This window comes from Heptranchias perlo, chromosome 3 (genome assembly GCF_035084215.1).
Source record: "Heptranchias perlo isolate sHepPer1 chromosome 3, sHepPer1.hap1, whole genome shotgun sequence".
Taxonomy (NCBI): domain Eukaryota; kingdom Metazoa; phylum Chordata; class Chondrichthyes; order Hexanchiformes; family Hexanchidae; genus Heptranchias; species Heptranchias perlo.
In genome coordinates this window covers 62390468-62414627 of record NC_090327.1, presented here as the reverse complement: position 1 = coordinate 62414627, position 24160 = coordinate 62390468, and the positions used below count along the sequence as shown (strand labels likewise).

The 24160-nt window shown below is 41.0% G+C and overlaps 1 protein-coding gene across 1 annotated transcript in view; it reads right to left on the bottom strand.

Moving 5' to 3' along the window:
• The window catches only part of sntg1 (syntrophin, gamma 1), a 150961-nt gene that overhangs the window by 33481 nt on the left and 93320 nt on the right, over positions 1 to 24160 (bottom strand). The window contains exons 11-13 of the mRNA XM_067977096.1: positions 20332 to 20370; positions 12757 to 12873; positions 4296 to 4367 (exon numbers count right to left, since the gene is read on the bottom strand). Coding sequence (XP_067833197.1) covers positions 4296 to 4367; positions 12757 to 12873; positions 20332 to 20370 — 228 coding nt within the window. The remainder of the gene's footprint in view (positions 1 to 4295; positions 4368 to 12756; positions 12874 to 20331; positions 20371 to 24160) is intronic.

The following is a 24160-nucleotide window of genomic DNA, read 5'->3' as shown; positions in this document are numbered from 1 at the left end:
TAATCTTGTTGTGCGGGGTCCTTTAGGGAACAGTGACCATAATATGATAGAATTCTTCATTAAGATGGAAAGTGAAGTAGTTCAATCCAAAATTAGGGTCCTAAATCTAAACAAAGAAAACTACGAAGGTATGAGGAGTGAGTTGGCTATGATAGATTGGGAAGCTTCATTAAAAGGTATGACGGTGGATAGGCAATGGCTAACATTTAAGGAACGAATGCATGAATTGCAACAATTATACATTCCTTTCTGGCGCAAAAACACAAAAGGAAAAGCGATCCAACCATGGCTAACAAAAGAAATTAAGGATAGTATTAGATCCAAAGGGGAGTCATATAAAATTGCCAGAAAAAGTAGCAAGTCTGAGGATTGGGAGCAGTTTAGAATTCAGCAAAAAAGTACCAAGAGATTGATTAAGAGAGGAAAAATAGAGTATGAGAATAAACTTGCAAGGAACATAAAAGTGGACTGTAAAAGCTTCTACAAGTATGTAAAAACAAGATTAGTGAAGACAAATGTAGGTCCCTTACATTCAGAAACAGGAGAATTTATAATGGGGAACAGGGAACTGGCAGAGCAATTAAACAAATTAGTTCTGTCTTCACGGAAGAGGACACAAATAACTTCCCAGAAATGCTTGGGAACAAAGAGGCGAGTGAGAAGGAGGAATTAAAGGAAATTAGTATCAGTAAAACAATTGTGCTGGAGAAATTAATGGGACTGAAAGCCGATAAATCCCCAGGGCCTGATAATCTGCATCCCAGAGTACTAAAAGAGGTAGCCATGGAAATAGTGGATGCATTAGTTGTCATCTTCCAAAATTCTATAGATTATGGAACAGTCCCTGCAGATTGGAGGGTGGTAAATGTAACCCCATTAGTTAAAAAAGGAGGGAGAGAGAAAACAAGGAACTACAGACCGGTTAGCTTAACATCAGTAGTACGGAAAATGCTAGAGTCTATTATAAAGGATGTGATGTGATAACAGGACATTTAGAAAATATCAATGGGATTAGACAAAGTCAACATGGATTTATGAAAGTGAAATCATGTTTGACAAACTTACTGGAGTTTTTTGAGGATGTAACTGGTAGAATAGATAAGGGAGAACCAGTGGATGTGGTTTATTTGGATTTCAGAAGGACTTTGATAAAGTCCCACATAAGAGGTTAGTGTTCAAAATTAAAGCACATGGGATTGGTGGTAATATACTGGCATGGATTGAAAATTGGTTAACAGACAGGAAACAGAGAGTAGGAATAAATGGGTCTTTTGCGGGGTGGCAGGCGGTGACTAGTGGGGTACCGCAGGGATCAGTGCTTGGGCCCCAGCTATTCACAATATATATCAATGATTTGGATGAGGGAACCAAATGTAATTTTTCCAAGTTTGCTGACGACACAAAACTAGGCAAGATTGTGAGTTATGAGGAGGATGCAACGAGACTTCAAGGCGATTTAGACAAATTGAGTGAATGGGCAAATACATGGCAGATGCAATATAATGTGGATAAATATGAAGTTATCCACTTTGGAAGGAAAAACAGAAAGACAGAGTATTATTTAAATGGTGATATATTGGGGAATATTGATGTACAAAGGGACCTGGGTGTCCTTGTAGACCAGTCACTGAAAGAAAATATGCAGGTGCAGCAAGCAGTTAGGAAGGCAAATGGTATGTTGGCCTTCATTGCAAGAGGATTTGAGTATAGGAGCAAGGTTGTCTTATTGCAGTTATACACGGCCTTGGTGAGACCAAGGAGTATTGGGTGCAGTTTTGGACTCCTTACCTAAGAAAGGATCTACTTGCCATAGAGGGAGTGCAACGAAGGTTCACCAGACTAATTCCTGGGATGGCAGGACTGTCTTATGAGGAGAGATTGGGTCGACTCGGCCTGTATTCACTCGAGTTTAGAAGAATGAGAGGGGATCTCATTGAAACCTATAAAATTCTGACAGGGCTAGACAGACTGGATGCAGGGAGGATACTTCCCCTGGCTGGGGGGTCTAGAATGAGGGGCCACAGTCTCAGGATACGGGGTAGGACATTTAGGACTGAGATGAGGAGAAATTTCTTCACTCTGAGGGTGGTGAACCTGTGGAATTCTCTACCACAGAAGGCTGTGGAGGCCAAGTCACTGAATATATTTAAGATGGAACTAGATTGATTTCTAGACACAAAAGGCATCAAGGGGTATAGGGAGAGAGCGGGAATATGGTATTGAGATAGAGGATCAGCCATGATCATATTGCATGGCAGAGCAGGCTTGAAGGGCCAAATGGCCTACTCCTGCTCCTATTTTCTATGTTTCTATGTTTCTATTTATGAGTAGGTTAGATAGATATTTGAAGGAAAGGGGGATAAAGAAATATGTGTACAAGATGGGGACATGGGATTAATCATATGGAAGATAATCACCAACATGGACTGGTTAGGTGGAACGATGTGTTTCCATGTTGTCATTTTTAAGTAATGCCATGGAATTCTGTCCTGTCCACCAAGGTTAGACTGTACAATTTAGAAAATTCATTTTTTAAACTTTTGTGGAGTTCTCCGGAAGTTTTGCAAGGTTTGCAAAAAAAGAGTAACTTGTAAGTAAAACTAATGATTAATCACAGGGCTGAATTGAGACAGCATATCCTCTGGGAGTCAGGGGCATCTGTTTTTCAGTTAAAGTAAAGCTCCTAATGTTAAAACAAATATGGTAATTTGGATCATCAGTATCCAAATGCTTTCCCTAATTCCGCTGACAATATTTTCCCTAATATTGAACCACATGTGTGTGTTATCATTGGAGTAGTTTAATTTTATTGCCATTACTTGAAGCAAATGCAAGTTGAATAGGTTAATACCCAGTACACAAATCCTCTCTGTCATCATTCATAAGCTCATTCATCACTGCAGTAACTGTTTACATAGTTGAAAACAATCCATCTACAACAGGCCAGTATAACTCCAAGAGCTTTGCATCTTAAAGCTACCTCCACAATAAAGCTCATTGTCCACTATAAGAACAGTGGCCCTGCTGAGCTGATTCCCAGAACTACACGGAAGTATTCACATGGAATAGTGGCAAGCTTTGTTGATAGCTATTTTCCCCGAATACCTATATTTTGCTTCTTCTTAATAAGAAATATATGTACAAATTGATTAAATATGAAACATGATGAGGAGTGGCATTTTCCTGGAAAAGGCAGTGGTGAATTAGACCTATAATCCACCTCTGTTTGTGGCACTCATTAGCTGTTATGCCTAACATAACTAGCTGGTTTTATTTCCCCAACATAACACTACTCCCCATCTTTAATCCTACACTCTTTCGGTTGTAGTTTCTCGATTACCACATGACTGCAACTTAACTGAGTCTCTCAGAGTCTTAGAGCTGTGATGGAGGGTACATTTTCCAATAAGTTATTCTCATTGCTTTATAATACGGTTAACCCAGTTTACATGTTTGGACGGATTTCTAAATTTAAAAAGGAAAAAATAAATAACAGAACACAAAGGAATCCAATCAATAGAAGACGAATGCATTCAGCCAGTTGAGCTGACAAAACTGTTACCCACTGTTTTAAAGCTAGAGCACCATTAATGCATGCCTTGCTTCCAGAGCATAACAATGCAGCAAAAAACAAAATGAAATACATCAAACTCTGCCTTTCGATTCGTGCTTATGCTACACCTTTTACAAAATAATATTTTAGCAATAATTCTTGAAAACATTTGACTTGAAATGTGCCTTTGTGAATATAAATGTAAAAGACTCAACACATTTGTCTGAAATTCCTTCATTTGCTACCTTAACAGAAGCGCTAACCTATTTAAATTAATCACCTGGAAAAACCGAGAACACCTTGAATCAGATGTGATCAATTTTCCAATCCACACACCCATTGAGCAAGGCTCTACACTGGGGAGGGGGGCTTGCCTTACAAAATTTTCCTAATAATATGAAGGTGCTTAATTTTTACCAATACTCGATATTAGCAGCTATACTTCTAGTTTAGAATCACAAAATATACACCATAACAAAACCCATTAGAATATTGTAAAAATGAATTCAAAACAACATACAATAATGGCTCATTTTTTTAACTCTTCGGGCTTTTATAGCCCATTAAATGAAATCCATAAAGTGATGTTCCATCACTTTGAAGCACTAGTGACAGAGCTCAATGGCAAGTCACTGAAATTTATGTCATGGATTTCTATATGGTTCAAAGTAATGTTTGCTGGTGGTTCAAAGAGCACTTCAGTCCAGTTCTGCAGATACTAATAGAATCTGTTTGCTCATACCTTAAGGATTTTGCACATAATTTCATATACTGTGTAACTCCTCACAGCTTTCGTCCAATCCCATGTGGTCACCTGAGGAAAGAAATGATCTAGATGTTTAATCGTTTGGGTTATTTAGCTTTAATGCAGCATGCAGACAACATACGAGCATACGAATTAAGAGGAGTAGGCCATTGGGCCCCTCGAGCCTGCTCTGCCATTTGATAAGATCATGGCTGATCTGATTGTGACCTCAACCCTACTTTCCCATCTACCTACTATGACCTTTGACTCCCATGTTAATCAGGAATCTTTCTAAATCCGCCTTAAAAATATTCAATGACCCTGCCTCCACCACTCTCTGGAGAAGGGAGTTCCACAGACTCACGACCCTCTGAGAGAAAAAATTTCTCCTCTTCTCTTAAATGGGACACCCTTTATTTTTAAACTGTGGCCCCTAGTTCCAGTCTCTCCCACAAGGGGAAACATCCTCTCAGCATCTACCCCTTCAAGTCCCCTCAGGATCTTATATGTTTCAATAAGATCACCTCTCATTCTTCTAAACTCCAATGTATACAGGCCCAACTTGTCCAACCTTTCCTCATAAGATAACCCCCTCATCCCTGGAACATGACTGGAACTAATGGAACATGATTAGTATTTGTGATAATAGAATGCATAATGTTATTTTTTTTTAAAAAGGATAATGTTTAGACAGGACTGAAAATTAACTGGTTTATGGACCAAATTGAGTCATAGGTTTTGTAATGATGAAAAAAAATCTTCCATCACCCTTTTGAAATAACTTTTCCCCACTCTATCTCCCCGCCATCATTTCCTCATCCTGGCTAGGAGGTGTATGGACAGCCTGCTCTCTAACCACCTGTTGGGAACTATATGATAGCATCCTGGGTTAGTTCACCCTTTGACTTTCCTTTTCTGAGAGGAACCAGCACGTCCACCTTTCCTTGATAGGCTGTCCAAGGTGAAGAATTAGCTGTACGCTGAAATCAAAGACATGAAATACACATTTTTTTAAAGGAGTCAAATTCCTAACTTGCCTGTCTAGCCTTTAGAAGGCTTCATACTTAAGTACTGGATATTAGTAATAACAAAATGCTGATTATTTTCAATCTGTTTTATGATTTGCTGTGAGCTTTTACACATTTGGAAAGAAAACATCCACCAACCATTGGCCCACTTCTGCTAATAAAGTTTCCAAAAGAAAAGCTAATGCCCCCTTAACATTAGAGTGGAGCAACTGACAGCATTCCAACTTCAATGACAGTTCTAGTAAATCACATGAGGCCATGCAGCTGCCTCCAGTAGGACTAAAATCCATCTAAAGAAGGCTTTTTTCATTATCTTAAGGCAGCTGTGACCCCCCCCTCCCACCCCCAGCAAATATAAATGCTGCACCGGAGAGTGAAGCTGTCATCTGTTCTGGTTGCGGGCAGGTTGAGTGCTCAGCCTGACCGTACAAGTCACTGAAGCAGTGTCCCACTCACTGGCCTATACTGGTCTAACCCTTTCTCAGTCATTGGGGAGAGTCAAACAACCAGAAAACGAAGAGGCATATTTTCCCCCGTGCTTAAAGTTAATGGAAAAATATTTTACTAAACTGACATTGGTGTCTCATGATGGTTTTGAATAAGAACTTTCCTTTACCTTTATACACAAAGGAAAATATACCCCAAAGTTGTTTGTCCTCGCTCTGGTGCAGTCGAGTTTCTTCCCCCCAGTGAACAGTTGTTTGTCCTCGCTCTGGTGCTGTCAAATTTCCTTCCCCCCAGTGAACAGTTGTTTGTCCTCGCTCTGGTGCAGTCGAGTTTCTTCCCTCCAGTGAACAGTTGTTTGTCCTCGCTCTGGTGCTGTCAAATTTCCTTCCCCCCAGTGAACAGTTGTTTGTCCTCGCTCTGGTGCTGTCAAATTTCCTTCCCCCCAGCAATATAAATAGGAACAGATTCCAAAGCAGTTGCATGCTTGATCTGTATTGCAGAACAGCTTCTTGAAGTGGTTATAACTCAGTCTAGGCTCTAAGTCATGCAATAGGTAGAGACTGATCTTTCACCTGTGACCTGGTTTCAAATAAGATCCAGATTGTTAAGGTGAAAGTGTCCTGTGTCGTGTTTAAAGGTTCATCATGAAATCAGTTTCGACAGTCTTAATGGGGCTTCTGGATGATGCATATATAATGCAAAACTGTCCTTAATTCATCTACAATTACCAACAAATTGTCAGGCTCACCCAAAGATGTGGGAAAATTCATACTTATATAGTAGGAGGTATTCTTCTCTTCTGAGGTTGAAGTTAAAGTAGAAAATGCTGGAAATATACAGTAGGCTGATCAGCATCTGTAAAGAAAAAGAAACAGGTTATGATGTTTCGGCCTCAGACCCTTCTTTAGAATGGGTTAAGATGAAGGGTACATATCCGAAATATCATAATCTGGTTTTTCTCTACACAGACGCTGACCAACCTGCTGTGTATTTCCTGCATTTTCTGTTTTTTTATTTCAGAATTCCAGCGCTTACAATGTTTTTTTTATTTCATTTGATACAGCACAGAAGGAGGCCATTCAGCCCATCTTGCCTGTGCTGGCTCTTCGGTAGAACTATCCCACTCGCCTGCTCTTTCCCCAGAGCCCTTTAATATTTTCCCTTTAAGTATTTATCCAATTCCCTTTTGAAAGTTATTATTGAATCTGGTTCCACCACCCTTTCAGGCCGTGCATTCCAGATCATTACAATTCGCTCCGGAAAAAAATATTTCCTCATGTCGCCTCTGGTTCTATTGCCAGTCATCTTGAATCTGTGTCCTCTGGCCGCCAAGCCTTTTGCCACTGGAAACAGTTTCTCCATATTTACTCTATCAAAACTGTTCATGATTTTGAACATCTCTATCAAATCTCCCCTTAACTTTCTCTGTTCTAAGAAGAACAACCCCAGCTTCTCCAATCTCTCCACAAAACTGAAGTGCCTCATCCCTGGTACCATTCTAGTAATTCTCTTCTGTACCCTCTCTAAGGCCTTGACATCCTTCCTAAAGTGTGGTGCCCAGAACTGAGCACAATACTCTAGCAGAGGCCTGACCAGTGTTTAGCATTACTTCCTTGTTTTGTACTCTATGCCTCTATTAATAAAGCCCAGCATCCCATATGCTTTTTTAACAGCCTTCTCAACTTGTCCTGCCACATTCAAAGATTTGAAATCAAGTCTCTCTGTTCCTGTACTCCTTTAAAATTGTACCATTTAGTTAATATTGCCTCTTCTCATTCTTCCTACCAAAGTGTATCATATTATATTTCTCAATGTTGTATTTCATCTTCCATGTATCTGCCCATTTCACCAGTCTATCTATGTCCTCCTGAAGTATGTTACTATCGTCCACATTATTTACTACATTTCCGAGTTTTGTGACATCTGCAAACTTTGAAACTATACCCTCCATACCCAAGTCCAAGTTATCAATATATTTATTGGAGGAGAAAAGTGGAGCTCCAGTCTGCGTTAAGCTTATATTGTACCTGACTCTGCGATTCTTGATCAGTTGGTGCAAAAAGTGGAGAAGTACTTCCTTTCCCAGCATTGGTACCACATACCTTAACTACAAATTCACCAAAGATACAAAATACATATAAATAAAATTATATTTAGAAAAAGTTAACTCAGAAGGATGTTTCATTTATTTGTGACAGTATGACAAATAAATTCCAAAGAGCAACCAATAAACCAAAGAATTGAGAGTCCTGTGTTAGCATGACCATCGCCGAATCCCCCACCATCAACATCCTGGGGGTCACCATTGACCAGAAACTTAACTGGACCAGCCATATAAATACTGTGGCTACAAGAGCAGGTCAGAGGCTGGGTATTCTGTGGCGAGTGACTCACCTCCTGACTCCCCAAAGCCTTTCCACCATCTACAAGGCACAAGTCAGGAATGTGGTGGAATACTCTCCACTTGCCTGGATGAGTGCAGCTCCAACAACACTCAAGAAGCTCGACACCATCCAGGACAAAGCAGCCCGCTTGATTGGCACCCCATCCACCACCCTAAACATTCACTCCCTTCACCACCAGCGCACTGTGGCTACAGTGTGTACCATCCAAGGCTTCTTCGACAGCACCCCCAAACCCACGACCTCTACCACCTAGAAGGACAAGAGCAGCAGGCACATGGGAACAACACCACCTGCACGTTCCCCTCAAGTCACACACCATCCCGACTTGGAAATATATCGCCGTTCCTTCATCATCGCTGGGTCAAAATCCTGGAACTCCCTTCCTAACAGCACTGTGGGAGAACCTTCACCACACGGACTGCAGCGGTTCAAGAAGGCGGCTCACCACCACCTTCTCAAGGGCAACTAGGGATGGGCAATAAATGCTGGCCTCGCCAGCGACGCCCACATCCCATGAACGAATTTAAAAATATATACGCTTTTTAGGAACATTTGGCCAAATCTAATTAATTTCTGCTTAACCGGTCACATTATTTTAATTGTCTTTTGAGTTCTTCCAGATAGAGTGAATTAATATTGTGTTGTATTTAGGATGACAACTTTTATGTACATACTGTTATTTCTGAGGACACTTAATGACCACAAGTATGACTGAATTAAGGAACAATAGCATGAAGAATAGAAGCACAAGAGATTCAATTTCATTTCTAACAAAAAAAAATCAGATAACTATTTGTACTCTGAGAGTGATAACAAGAACATTCCAAAAACTTAAACAAGTAAAAATAGGAATTACAAACAACTGAATCCATTTAAAAAAACATCATTCTTGGGATGTGAGTGTCGCTGGCACTCACATCTCAAGTCCATCCCTACTTGCCCAGAGAAGGTGGTGGTTCTGGGCCTTCTCCTTGAAATGCTGCAGTCTTGTGGTGATAGTGCCCCACAATAGTGTTAGGTGGGGATCCTCCTGGATTCCTACTTATTAAAGGAACCACCGAGTAAACGCGCTAACTCGGATGACAGCATTCACTGGTATTTTATCTATCAATTGTTAGTAGCCAGTGATGACTAGAGCATAACCATGGAAATATCAATATTTAACTATATTGACCCATCAATTAGAAACAGATGTAAGGAGTCGCACAACACCAGGTTATAGTCCAACAGCTTTATTTGAAATCACAAGCTTTCGGAGCTTTGCTCCTTTGTCAGGTGAAGTGAAGAGATGCATATAGGCACAGCATATATAGTCAGAGAACAATGCCTGGTGATTACAAATAATCTTTCTAACTGCCCTTTATCATACCTCGGCAGAGAGATAATCACAGCAATCATAGGTGTGAATGGTGTTCAAACAGGTTAGTCAGGGAAACATTACATCCAAGAATACTGAGGTGGGGTCACAAGGGGTCAAATGTAGCAGATGCTGGGGTTTGTATTAAAAACAGATAACCTTTTTTTGCTGGAAATCGCAGCAGGTCCGGCCGCATCTGTGTATGGAGAACAAGCCAACTACGACTTGAGTCTGGATGACTCTACGTCAGGTGGGGTTACATGTAGCGTGACATAAACCCAAGATCCCAGTTGAGGACGGCCTCATGGGTGCGGAACTTGGCGATCAATTTCTGCTCTGTTTTTAATACAAACCCCAGCATCTGCTACATTTGACCCCTTGTGACCCCACCTCAGTATTCTTGGATGTAATGTTTCCCTGACTAACCTGTTTGAACACCATTCACTCCTTTGATTGCTGTGATTATCTCTCTGCCGAGGTGTGATAAAGGGCAGTTAGAAAGATTATCTGTAATCACCAGGCATTGTTCTCTGCCTATATATGCTGTGCCTATATGCATCTCTTCACTTCACCTGACGAAGGAGCAAAGCTCCGAAAGCTTGTGATTTCAAATAAAGCTGTTGGACTATAACCTGGTGTTGTGCGACTCCTTACATTTGTCCACCCCAGTCCATCACCAGCATTTCCACATCAATTAGAAACAGATACAAGTATCATGGCAGATTCATAGAATCATAGAAGTTTACAACATGGAAACAGGCCCTTCGGCCCAACATGTCCATGTCGCCCAGTTTATACCACTAAGCTAGTCCCAATTGCCTGCACTTGGCCCATATCTCTCTATACCCATCTTACCCATGTAACTGTCCAAATGCTTTTTAAAAGACAAAATTATACCCGCCTCTGCTACTGCCTCTGGCAGCTCGTTCCAGACACTCACCACCCTTTGAGTGAAAAAATTGCCCCTCTAGACCCTTTTGTATCTCTCCCCTCTCACCTTAAATCTATGCCCCCTCGTTATAGACTCCCCTACCTTTGGGGAAAGATTTTGACTATCTACCTTATCTATGCCCCTCATTATTTTATAGACTTCTATAAGATCACGCCTAAACCTCCTACTCTCCAGGGAAAAAAGTCTCAGTCTATCCAACCTCTCCCTATAAGTCAAACCATCAAGTCCCGGTAGCATCCTAGTAAATCTTTTCTGCACTCTTTCTAGTTTAATAATATCCTTTCTATAATAGGGTGACCAGAACTGTACACAGTATTCCAAGTGTGGCCTTACTAATGTCTTGTACAACTTCAACAAGACATCCCAACTCCTGTATTCAATGTTCTGACCAATGAAACCAAGCATGCTGAATGCCTTCTTCACCACCCTATCCACCTGTGATTCCACTTTCAAGGAGCTATGAACCTGTACTCCTAGATCTCTTTGTTCTATAACTCTCCCCAACGCCCTACCATTAATGGAGTAGGTCCTGGCCCAATTCGATCTACCAAAATGCATCACCTCACATTTATCTAAATTAAACTCCATCTGCCATTCATCGGCCCACTGGCCCAATTTATCAAGATCCCGTTGCAATCCTAGATAACCTTCTTCACTGTCCACAATGCCGCCAATCTTGGTGTCATCTGCAAACTTACTAACCATGCCTCCTAAATTCTCATCCAAATCATTAATATAAATAACAAATAACAGCGGACCCAGCACTGATCCCTGAGGCACACCGCTGTTTCACAGGCCTCCAGTTTGAAAAACAACCCTCAACAACCACCCTCTGTCTTCTGTCGTCAATCCAATTTTGTATCCAATTGGTTACCTCACCTTGGATCCCGTGAGATTTAACCTTATGTCACAACCTACCATGCGGTACCTTGTCAAAGGCTTTGCTAAAGTCCATGTAGACCACGTCTACTGCACAGCCCTCATCTATCTTCTTGGTTACCCCTTCAAAAAACTCAATCAAATTCGTGAGACATGATTTTCCTCTCACAAAACCATGCTGACTGTTCCTAATCAGTCCCTGCCTCTCCAATTGCCTGTAGATCCTGTCTCTTAGAATACCCTCTAACAACTTACCCACTACAGATGTCAGGCTCATCGGTCTGTAGTTCCCAGGCTTTTCTCTGCCGCCCTTCTTAAACAAAGGCACAACATTTGTTACCCTCCAATCTTCAGGCACCTCACTTGTAGCTGTCGATGATTCAAATATCTCTGCTAGGGGACCCGCAATTTCCTCCCTAACCTCCCATAACGTCCTGGGATACATTTCATCAGGTCCCGGAGATTTATCTACCTTATTTTACCTGTCTTTCATATGTAATAGGAACATAGTAATAATTACTGATAAACATTGCTAGCCAGGAGAATATCATTCCTAGTTTATTATCTATTGATTACATGCAGTCACTAAATGAAGAGATAAAAAGAGGACTCTGCATATCCTGGTGACCCATCTGTTAATTATAAACTGTGTAACTATCGTGTGAGAGGTAGGAACAGAATGAAATCTGTGCACCAACTGAAAGATCTTTTCAAATGGTACATTTTTGAGACAATACATGGATTGGATTCATAACAATGAAGCCACTATGTTCGGATTTCTCCTTTTAGAAAAATAAAGCACGGGTTGTTATTCACGAAGTGCCAAATAGACATCGAAGCATTGCAGCAGGCTTTTATAAGCATAGGTTATTCAGTACCTGTATTCATGAAGCAACGGAGTTCAATGAATAGGCCTAGTATTGACATTCTAGTTGAACCTAGTTGTTCAATAGTTGAGACTACAGCATCATGAGGAGGGCCAATAATAATTGGCCAAAAGATTCTTAGCACTATTTTAACTTAAATTATTAAATATATTTATCCAAAAGTAAAGTTTGCTTTGAATTGAAATTTCTGTTATGATGATCTTAGTTGTTGCTATTGCTTTTTGCTTAAAATAAATAAAAGACTTGCTTCAATTTATATCTGCAGAAGAAATCAGAAATAAATTTAGTCTGAACTTGTCAAAAGATAAAGAAGCTGCTCCTTCATCATGACTAAAGAAGATAATATATAAAAATGCGAGCCGTAACTTACACTTCACATAGTACTGCATGCATCTGTATAATATCTTATCATTCTCAATAAAATACATTAACTGCATATTTTTAGTTGTGTACTAAATTAAAAATGTATGTTGAATAAGTCAAAACTGAACAGAATCACTTACCGGAGGCGCTGTAAATTTGTATAGGCAAGAGCCTCTCACAGCTAGATACTTTGGTGTATATAATTTATCCTGCAGCGAGTCTGGTTCCCGGTCTTCTACCCAGCCCATGTAGACTATCTGACAAAGAAATCAATAGTATTGACTAGCCTTACATTTTAATAACTCTATAGTGCTGTTAAAATTACGTATGGAGCAAAAAGGAGCATTCACCTGAAAAGCATTTCATATCAACATCTATTCTTCTGCTTTATCATTTTATTTAAGCCTTTTGTATATATAATTATCTTTGCCCTTAACACCAATTTTTTTTTGCCTTAAGGGTTATATAAATTTTTTGTAAAGTAATAATGATGTGTTTAATTCACATTTTAAGCTTCCATTCTCCAAAAGCAGTCCGTTAGACAGTTCTTAAAACACAGAATCATAGAATCATAGAAATTTATGGGATAGAAGGAGGCTATTCGGCCTATCGTGCCTGTGCTGGCTGAAAAAGAACTATCCAGCCTAATCCCACTTTCCAGCTCTTGGTCCATAGCTTTGTAGGTCACGGCACTTCATGTGCATATCCAAGTACTTTTTAAATGCGATGAGGGTTTCTGCCTCTACCACCCTCTCAGGCAGTGAGTTCCAGACCCCCACCACCCTCTGGGTGAAAAAAAAATTTCCTCAGCTCCCCTCCAATCCTTCTACCAATTACTTTAAATCTATGCCCTCTGGTTATTGGCCTCTCTGCTAAGGGAAATAGGTCCTTCCTATCCACTCTATCTGGGCCTCTCACAATTTTATACACCTCAATTAAATCTCCCTTCAATCTCCTCTGTTCCAAAGAAAACAACCCCAGCCTATCCAATCTTTCCTCATAGCTAAAATTCTCTAGTTCTGGCAACATCCCTGTAAATCTCCTCTGTACCCTCTCCAGTGCAATCACATCTTTCCTGTAATGTAGTGACCAGAACTGTATGCAGTACTCTAGCTGTGGCTTAACTAATGTTACTACGGTTCCAGCATAACCTCCCTGCTCTTATATTCAATGCCTCGGCTAACAAAGGAAAGTATCCTGTATGCCTTCTAAACCACCTTATCTACCTGTCCTGCTACCTTCAGGGATCTGAGGACATTCAATCCAAGGTCCCTCTGTTCCTCTACACCTCTCAGTATCCTACCATTTACAGTGTATTCCCTTGCCTTGTTTGCCCTCCCCAAATGCATTACCTCATACTTCTCCGGATTGAATTCCATTTGCCACTTTTCTGCCCACCTGACCAGTCCATTGCTATCTTCCTGCAGTCTACAGCTTTCCTCCTTACTATCAACCACACGGCCAATTTTTGTATCATCTGCAAACTTCTTAATCTTGCCCCCTACATTTAAGTTTAAATCATTGATATATACCACAAAAATCAACGGACCTAGTACTGAGCCCTGCAGAACCCCGTTGGAAACAGCCTTCCAGTCACATAAACACCCGTCAACCATTACCCTTTGCTGTACCCTACCCTGTATGCTGCTTGACACCAGGGGGCTCTAGATTTGGGAGTCCCAGCTTTTATCTTTGTGGGAACATATTTGCTCTAAACCCTCACTTTCTCCTCTGTGAATGCCTCCCACTGCTCTGACATTGATTTACCTTCAAGTAGCTGCTTCCAGTCCACTTTTGCTAAATCACATCTCAGCTTAGTAAAATTGGCCTTTACCCAGTTGAGAACTTTTACCCCTGTTCTATCTTTGTCCTTTTCCATAGCTACACTAAATCTAACTGAATTATGATCACTACCACTAAAATGCTCTCCCACTATCGTCCACTCCATTCTCCACTTGGGGAGAGAGGGTACTTTAGAGCTGTACAAAAATATAATATCAACCAATGCTGTGCTATGAATCACTTGGTATGAATCACTGTTATGAAGGGAAATCAGTACTGTTCATCTATCTAAAAAGGTTCTTGGACCTAACAGACTTTGTTTGCTTCTATAAATTCTTCTGTTCTTATGTTCTAGGGTTCTTGTGATGAGAATACATGTTGGCTGTAGGTCCCCCACTCCCTTCAATTTAAACTTCACATCCTCCTGTTTAAATTCCTTCATGGCTTTGCCCCACATTATCTCTGTAACCTTCTCCATCCCTACAACTTCCCTGACTCTGTTCCTCCAACTCTGGCCACTTGTGCAATCCCCCACTTCCCTCTTTACCCTACCATTGGTGGCTGTGCCTTCAGCTGCATTGGCCCGATGCTCTTAAATTACATGCCTTAGCCCCTCTATCTCTCCACTTCCCTCTCCTCCTTTAAGAGCCTCCTTAAAATTCAATGGGGTAGTTTTAACCTAATTCACTGGGCGGGAAACCCATGGGATGAGGAGGAACCCTAATTTTACACTCCACCCAATATTACTTTTCATTGACTTCAATGGAGAGTAAAATTGAGCGGGGTGTAAAACCTGTCACTTTTCCCACCTCTTTGACCAAGCTTTTGGTCACCTCATCGCCACATCCCCATCCTGACCTGGAATTTCAACCCCACCCAGCAGGGGAGGCCACCGGCCGCCCATTCACTACTCACTACATATAAACTACTTTGGGGAGGTGGGATTCAGCAACTGGGCTGAGTTTCCTGCCTTCTGCCACTATTATTGCCAACCCAAAGACCACCAGGAGAGGCGTGGTGGCTTTCCCCGGGCCAGCAGTGGAAGGTGGGTGTCCTTTTTGGAGGAGAGAGCCTGATAGTGGGTACCTTTCCCACTCCTCAGACCCAAACACTGATCTTTGTTAGGCTTTGGTTAAGTCTGGCGCCAGATCTTCTGGGCATTTCTGTCACCTTAAATTCTATCTCTTCTACTGGCAGCAATTGCGCTACAATACTATCTGCATCTTCCCTTTCTGGCAGCAGCGGGTCCCTTCTTTCTGCTGGGGATCCTGCTGTGAGCCCACCCTGTAGGCTTAACAAGCACCAAATCTGGAAAGTGGGATTGGGGGGCACGAGGCATCGGAAAGTTGGGCTGAAGTCCCACCCTGACCCTTTCCAATGGGAAATCCAGCCTCTTAACCATCCAATTAGGAGTAAGTTAAGGCAATTAATCAGAGGTTTATCCAAATCTATTACCTCAACAAATGAGAATGAGGCACATGACATATACTAATGTATATTGATGAATTCCCAATGATTTTGACATCACATACTCATGACAATTGAGGAAGCAAAATAGAGACAAAAACTAAATTGCAACAGTATTTCTGCCTTGCTAAAGCAGAATTGTTTATTTTGTTAGCACAGTTCAGTAAATTTAAAAATGACTTCTTTGACACAATAATCAATGTCATCAAGAGCAAGATATGTGGGATCAGAATATCTCAAAGTGAACCTCAACAAAATTCTGAACACCACAGGATTGTTGAAAACAGACTCATGACCTCAATCAGATAGCAAGATGGAGTAAAATAGGGAAGCCGTAAGGTTCTGAAAAACACTTTTGTGGCCTAAGCACATGGTTGCCAATCAGCATCACCTAGTCTAAAAGTGAGATCATCCTCGAGTATGAATACTCCAATGAGTGTGAAATATATTCCTCTTTTTACATATTCTCCCACTGCAGCACAAGTTTGAAAGCATGGCTGATATTTACTTTAATCACCTTGCCAAAAGCAAGTTGTAAAGTCATGAATTCACATGAATAATCTTCTGTGTTCATATACTTCAAACAGGATTGAATTTCACTAATTGAATAATCTAACAACATCCATACAATTGTTCTGTTTGTTAATATTGAAATCAGTACTGATATTGGCACCTTGCACAGTTTTATACAATTGAGTTATGCAGAGTTCATTCATTCTGCGGGTCTGAAAGCATTAATATATTCATGTACAACTAGAAATTACTGTTGGTTTAATTACAGACAAATGCTTAATGGGTTTGAATTACATTGATATGTCTGCTATTTTAATGGATGCATTATTCCATTTAAATATACAAACATATTAGGTGTTTGTCCGTTTATATCACAAACACTAATGTCTAACCTGTGATGTCTTGATTTGTGCCATTGGCAACACAGAAATTATTTCTTCCACAGAAGAGTTGCACTTCTCTAAATGTTACATTTATATCTAGTACCAGTGTGTCCGTTATGAATAATTCTCAAATTAAATGTGCGAAGGTGGAAAAGGAAAAAGGCAAAAGTTTAAATCACTGATGTTAGTATATAATTACTCCACATGGATCTGAATGACCTGTACACTCATTTTAACTGACCTGCTTTGAAAGGATATTAAAAACATAACTTAAAATATCACATAGAGTGGACTTAATCAAAATAAGAGTGAAACATGAATCAGGGAATTCTAGACAAGTAAATGCAACACTGAAGGCAGTGAAGATATTTGAGTAAATTTTATGAAAAAGACCATTGCTTCTTTCAAGGAAAAATAATAAATATTTGAAGAAACAGGTTACTCGGGAGAGGGCAGGAGCAATTTTCATGTGAAGCACATATTGAGAAGGCAGTGGGCAGGGTGTGTGCTGTGTCCGTCTGAAGGATTCAGCCTCGGGCCAATTTTGTGGTTGGGCCCAATTTAAATTAATTTGATGACCTGCCAGTGTGAAATGCGCTCCCTTTAGGCAGCTCGCCATTTAGGAGGGTGAGAAATCGAGTAGGGCAGCATATGAAGGGCCTACAGCAGCACCTTAAAGGGGAGGGATGGAACTGTCAGGAGTGAAAGGAAGTGCCAGTTTGTTTTTTGGAAAGCAGCCAAAAGGCCCTGCAGCCGGCAGCTATTTCAGTCCCTGATTCTGGGTGCAAGCTCCTGCCAAAAGGTGGGCTGGTGTTTGTGGTCTATGCTAATGACTGAAATCGGAAATATAGGCGGGTTCATGTCATGTCGAGGGAGTGCATTTCAGGTGGAAGGGGAGGAGGAAAATCGGGCCCAATAATTCTTTGAAGAACATTTAAATTAGGATTAGGGCCTTTCCAATGAATATAATTTAAAATAAATTGCAGACACATTTGACAAAATTCTTTAAATGTGATTTTAAAAGAAGAATGAGGTTCGTTGGGCTAATGGCAAATTAACCATCTGCATTGAAAAATGGCTTGACAGAGGATGATAAAAAAATGAAGAAGGCTTTGTCTTGAGGGTGGTGACAATTAAAATTCTGCAGGAATCTATTTGGGGATCGCTGCTATTTACACTATTAATAAACGATATGGAGGAGGGTAGCTCGAGTAATAGGACGCTGGCAGATGATGGGTATATGAGAGATTGGTAGCATTCAAAAAGATCTGAACTGAATAGGCTAAGCAATGATAGATGATTATTAAAGGTATTTAATAATCATTGATGATTATTTAGTTTGGAGCATATGAAACCAGTATCCAAAATGCTGGTCCTCCATATTTGCATTGCTAAAACTGGCTCCTTTAACTCAATGACAGAATTATAGATCCACTTATTTGTGGCTCTAGTACAATTCCTCTATTGGGATAAGGGAGCCAGTTTTAGCAATGTGGATGCACGGAGCTGGGGTACACAGACAGCACTCTCCTACAATCCAATCCAAAAAAAGGACCATTGTAAAAGCATCTTAAGAGTGATCCTTAATCCTGGGTTGCTACTTTTCTTGCACATTTTTTCAGAGCTGCATGGATCAAGATCTACTCAGAGACATTGTAAACTTGCTCGAGGATACAAATGCTCTTTCTTGTTGAAATGCACATCTCCATCAGGGCAGGATAATTTGTCATTTTTTAAAAGACAACAAATATTTTCATAACTATATATTTTTAATACATATTAGAGGAGTACTTTAAACAAGAAGTATTCCTCCTAGAATTTTCTTCTCCTTTAAACTTCCACAGCTAAGTGCTGAAAACTGTTTACAGCAACTCTTAAAAAATGTTCAGGAAAGTAAATCTTACATGATAGGTACACATAGAGGGTTTGATCAATACCTTTGTTTAAAAACCTACTTTGATTTAGAATTGTAATAGTTTTCTCCCAAGAACCAAATAAAGCACTGTAATAAATTTGTCATTCTGTGAGTTCACAGGCTATTTACACTTGGAAAAATTGATGGCTTTTGCACAAATGCTGACAGTATATCAATAATATAATGAAATGAAAAAATACTATAATATAAACAGATTAATGGGCTACATTGAGCAGTTAGGAGTCAAAATACCTTGATGGGAAAAAAACAGGAAAGAGGAGTTACACCCTATCAATCTTAGTCCCTTCATGGACCATGTACATTTTAGTCTATTGTGAACTCCAACCCACTTATTTTGTTGCCTGAGGGAAAGTTCTGCATAATTTCTCATTGATCCCCAAAGTGAATGAAGTAAAACTCCAAAATACCTATCTATTCAAATATCTCCTATATTCAACCATGGGCAGTAGGTTTCCACAAATTACATTTCCTTGGTCACAGCAGCTCAGTAATGATTGTATTCCACAAAATATTTGGTTATCTCTACAGTTATCCCTGTAGCCTTCAATCACATTTCTGGTCAGATGATTATCCAGTTTTGTTGTGAAGGAGTTTATCAACACACCATCAGTTACATTTACTGGGTCTCTGTCCCACAGAAACACTATCCTGTCAAGAAAAACATATATAATCTTTTGTCTCGCAGTATATAATCTTGCAGCTGTGTTTATTTTGAGTCTGTGTCCTCTATCTCTATGTTCCAGCAGCCTTCTTGTATATTTTAAATAAATGGATCATGCTCCTCCTCTGTCTTCTTTTTGGTACGAAATTCACCTCTGTGAAACTCTTTGTAATGTTAAGCCTGTCCTGAAATAATCCTTGCAGTTCTTCTCTAAACCTTCACCAATACATAAATGCTCTTTTGAAGATAGGCTGCTCAAAACTGTCTGGTGCTCCATCATCAATGATCTATACAAGGTTAGAATAACTTACCTCAACTTACAGTCAAACACCCTCAAGATGCATCCTTGTGCTTACACTCAATAAGCCTTGTTGGCAGTAGCCTCTCAGTCAATAATCCTACACTGCTACCCTTTTCCTTTTCCATCTTTGTCAGTGCAACTCACTCATTCTGTACAATTTTAATGTATAAATTTTCTGCACCAAAGTACATTAGGCCATATTTAATCCCCATTAGAATTTATCTGTCATTTCTTAGCCATTTCATTGAAATTTGTCCAGATGTCTTTTAATGTCCTTGTACATGTCCTTGTTAAATTTGAACTTTTGATAGAGTGAATCTGAATATAGGATTCACTGAATCTGAATCAAAAGAACAAATTTATCCCATTCTTGTTCTTAGTAGATTCGATATCACCACAAAATATAAATATAATATTTTTAAAGCAGCAGAAAAATATTTAGCACCTAAAGGGTTACTTGGCTGCATAGTCCAGATCTATGAACACCTGAATAACCTCATTAATAATATTAATAATCATTTAATTAACAATTAATGTACATGGGGGATAGTTATGGGCCATCAGCCTTTATTTCAAGGGCATTTTGGCTCCAAAGGTAAAAAAGGCATTGAAGATGTAGTGGATCTGGCTGACAAAAGCATCAATCTGATTTTATTAGAAGTTCCACCTTACCTGTTGGTTTACAGGAAAATTTCTGTTTATCTTTTTAATCTGAGGGAAAAAATATTGAATTAGAAGTATTAAAATGTGAACTAAGATAGTAAAGTAGCACTGTACAATGAAAGAAACGATATGAATAGAAACCTGTATTAATATAGCATTTAAATTATCGTTCTACTGCTTTGTAACGGTGCAATACCATTTTCATCCCATTCACCTATCCAGATCATAAATGCCTGGAGCAAACGTAGGGCACATATTCAAGCTGCAACTTATAATTGAAAGCTTTGGCACACTCACATCCTCAAAGGACTTTACGCATAAAACCATTACATCCTAACCTACCTGCATGATGCAAGATCATTTACTAACACACAAGATGGGTTGTATACGGGGCACATTTGTCTATTACTACACACTCCCATCAATTTACAATATCTCAAGACTGTTCCGACTTACATGTCAAGAAAGGCAAATGATACAAGGGAACAGACCGAAACTGGAGGAGGATTCAGAAATTACAAGCCCTTGACTCCCTTGGAGGAGGTCACAAGGACTATCCTTGCCTGTGCAGGCTTCCCCCAAGTCCAGGGCTAGTACCATGCAGACCTTATCTTTTCCTCCTTCTCACTTACCCTTATACAGGCATATACATAATCACACAAACATCAAGCACAGTATCTTACAATGTAGGCTCTAATTGAAGGTGTGGCCTGGACCCAGAGTTCTAACCTTTATTCCATTTCTGTCATTGTAGCCCTGGGAGAGCAGCCTAACAGCACTGCCAGTGGCCTAAAGTGGCCATTCAGTGCCATCCTTTGCCCTTTCTCCCCCAATCTCCTCTCTTCCACTGTTTAAGTTCCACTGGCTCTAATAGTGGTTGCATTTTAGCCCTAACTACAAGTTCAAGCTGCAAGTTTAAAGTTACCTGAGCCCACTGCCCATCCCCCCACCATGCCTGCTCTTCATTTTCATCAGTGAGCACTGGATTTTTGCTCAAATTTGGCTTCCAAATTCCTGGACTTCTCTGCCGTCAAGACTACACTACTCCACTGGACTACATTGCAAGACTCAGCTGCAGTGACTCTGATCTGCTATTCAGTTGCTTAAATTTTAAGATAACTTTGTCTAGCCTATAGCCCATCCCCCACCGCTGCTGTTACCTGCTGAGCTTATGATGTGGAGATGCCGGTGATGGACTGGGTGGACAAATGTAAGGAATCTTACAAAACCAGGTTATAGTCCAACTGTTTTATTTGAAAATCACAAGCTTTCGGAGGCTTCCTCCTTCGTCAGGTGAGTGTGGAATTCCATGAAAGGGTACCGCATATATAGTCAGAGAACAATGCCTGGTGATTACAGATAATCTTTCCAACTGCCCGTTATCAAGGAAATCAAAGGAGTTGAATAGTGTTCAGACAGAGAGACATTACATACCAGACTACTGAATATACAAACGGTCAGAACCCAAAGACAGAGAGAGAGAGAGAAACATCCGAAAGGAAGAGAAAGAGAGAGAATGACCAGTTGTTATTAAAAACAGATAACTTTTTTTTCGCTGGTGGGGTTACGTGTAGCGTGACATGAACCCAAGATCCCGGTTGAGGCCGTCCTCATGGGTGCGGAACTTGGCTATCAATTTCTGCTCGACGATTTTGCGTTGTCGTGCCTCTTGAAGGCCGCCTTGGAGAACGCTTACCCGAAGATCGGTGGCTGAATGTCCTTGACTGCTGAAGTGTTCCCCGACTGGGAGGGAACCCTCCTGTCTGGCGATTGTTGCGCGGTGTCCGTTCATCTGCTGCTTCTGGATCTTACTGTGACCTCCAACCTCGCCACTGTTTTTCCACCCTACCGAGCGATTCTGCACACCTCCTGGCTCTTCATTCCCATTGAATTACCTCCAGCAGTGCGTCCTCTGATACACTTCAAACGAGAATTTCCTTCAAATCGCTTCTGGACCCACTCGCCCTCCGCACCTGTCTCCGAACCTGGACATCAGTTCGTCGATGCTCCAAGCAGACTCCACCCCATCTACATCAACCTTATCCCACCACGGGACCTCTGGCTTTAACTTTAGACTCCCTCCTGTTGTCTTCTCTCTATTTGCTGTTTATTACCAGGGAATATTGGGGATTAAATTGGATAGGGCCGGAAACCGGGCGCGGATATCGCGATTCACGATTTACTTGTGCCCGATGCTTCCTGCGCAGGCAGGGCAAGACATTCGCCCTGCCTGATGACTTACCTTTAAGCAGCATTAAAAACAAGGCCTGACACGAGGATTCAAGGAAATGTGCACTTTCCACAAGCAGGGGGAGCCCCAATCTCTTAAAGGGAGGATGTCTCTTAAAATGTCTTAAAGGTCACCAGTACCTGTTATTTGCTAAAAATAACAGTCTGCTGTCTGCACGGAGATCAGACATCGCACACGTAACTCACGGATGCAGGTCCCATCCCTATGTTTATAAACTGATGAGTTATGTTAAAACATTAAATAAAAGTTGCACACTAGTAAATTGCACATCCTCCAACCTGCATGCGAGACCTCACCAACCTGCCGATCTGAGTTTGTACTGGGCTTGCGAGAGTGCATGCACCAAGGTTCGCTGCTGATGCACTAGAGGCCTTGGTGCAAAAGGTGGACAGAAGGAGGGACATCCTATATCTGCCAGGGGGGAGGCGGGTGGCAAGAGGACCTCCAGGCATAGGCCCAAAAGGCAGTGGGAGGCAGCGGGGGACAACGCCAATGCCAGGCGCACAGCACCATGAAGTTGGGTGCAGTGCAGGAAGAAGTTCAATGCTTTCACACGAATGGTCAAGGTGAGTGAGGTCAACTGTCAAGTGGCGTCACCTATCAACTGCGCCACTACCCGCATCCACTGCTCCATGCACCACATCCCCCATCACCCACATACCAACAAACTCTTTCAATCAGATACTTCCTCTCACCCTCACACATTACCGCTGTTGCAAGCCGCCCACCCACAACTCACAGGCCACACATACTGGCAGCTATTCAACCACGACAGGCGTATCACCCAGACACCTGTCCCGCTTTCTTGCAGGAGAAGGTGGTGCATAACAGGAGGCAGCTAGTGGCAGTGGCATTTAGCTCCTGGAGCCTGTTCTGCCATTCAATGAGATCATGGTTGATCTGTGACCTAACTCCATATATCCGCTTTCGCCCCATATCCCTTAATACCTTTGGTTTACATAAATCTATCAATCTCAGATTTAGAATTCACAATTGAGCTAGCATCAACTGCCATTTGCAGAAGAGCGTTCCAAAGATTTCCCACCCTTTGTTTGTAGAAGTATTTCCGAACTTCACTCTTGCACGTCGTGGCTCTAAATGTTAGGCTATGTCCCCGCTTCCAAGTATTCAAGTGCAGGAAACCTCCAAAAACAGATACAAATGCATCAGCAGCCAGAAGCAATAATCCAGCAACTAACTTGTAAATTTTGCATGGTCCCTTTAAATAGCACTGGTGAGGGGTCCTCCAAGCACTCCAAGACATGTTCAGATGGTCGGGGTTAAGACTATCCATTGAGTTGAGCGTTAATTTCCAAAATGTTGTCTATCACATTAAATCAGCGTTGCACACTGATTGCATCCGTTTTCTCCTGATTTTACATGGTGCCGGGATTCGGTATTTGCGCATGCGCCACTACCTATACCAAGAAACAACGGGCGCTACACGGCCCAATTTCTAGCCTATCTATCCTAATCTTACTAAGTAACCATGCCTATGTAACATGAGTTTCCGTGTCCATTCGCATGCATGTTTTGGCTGCCGCTCCAGACCCAAGCCCATTGCTTCTTTCTCTCCTTTTTTCTTCT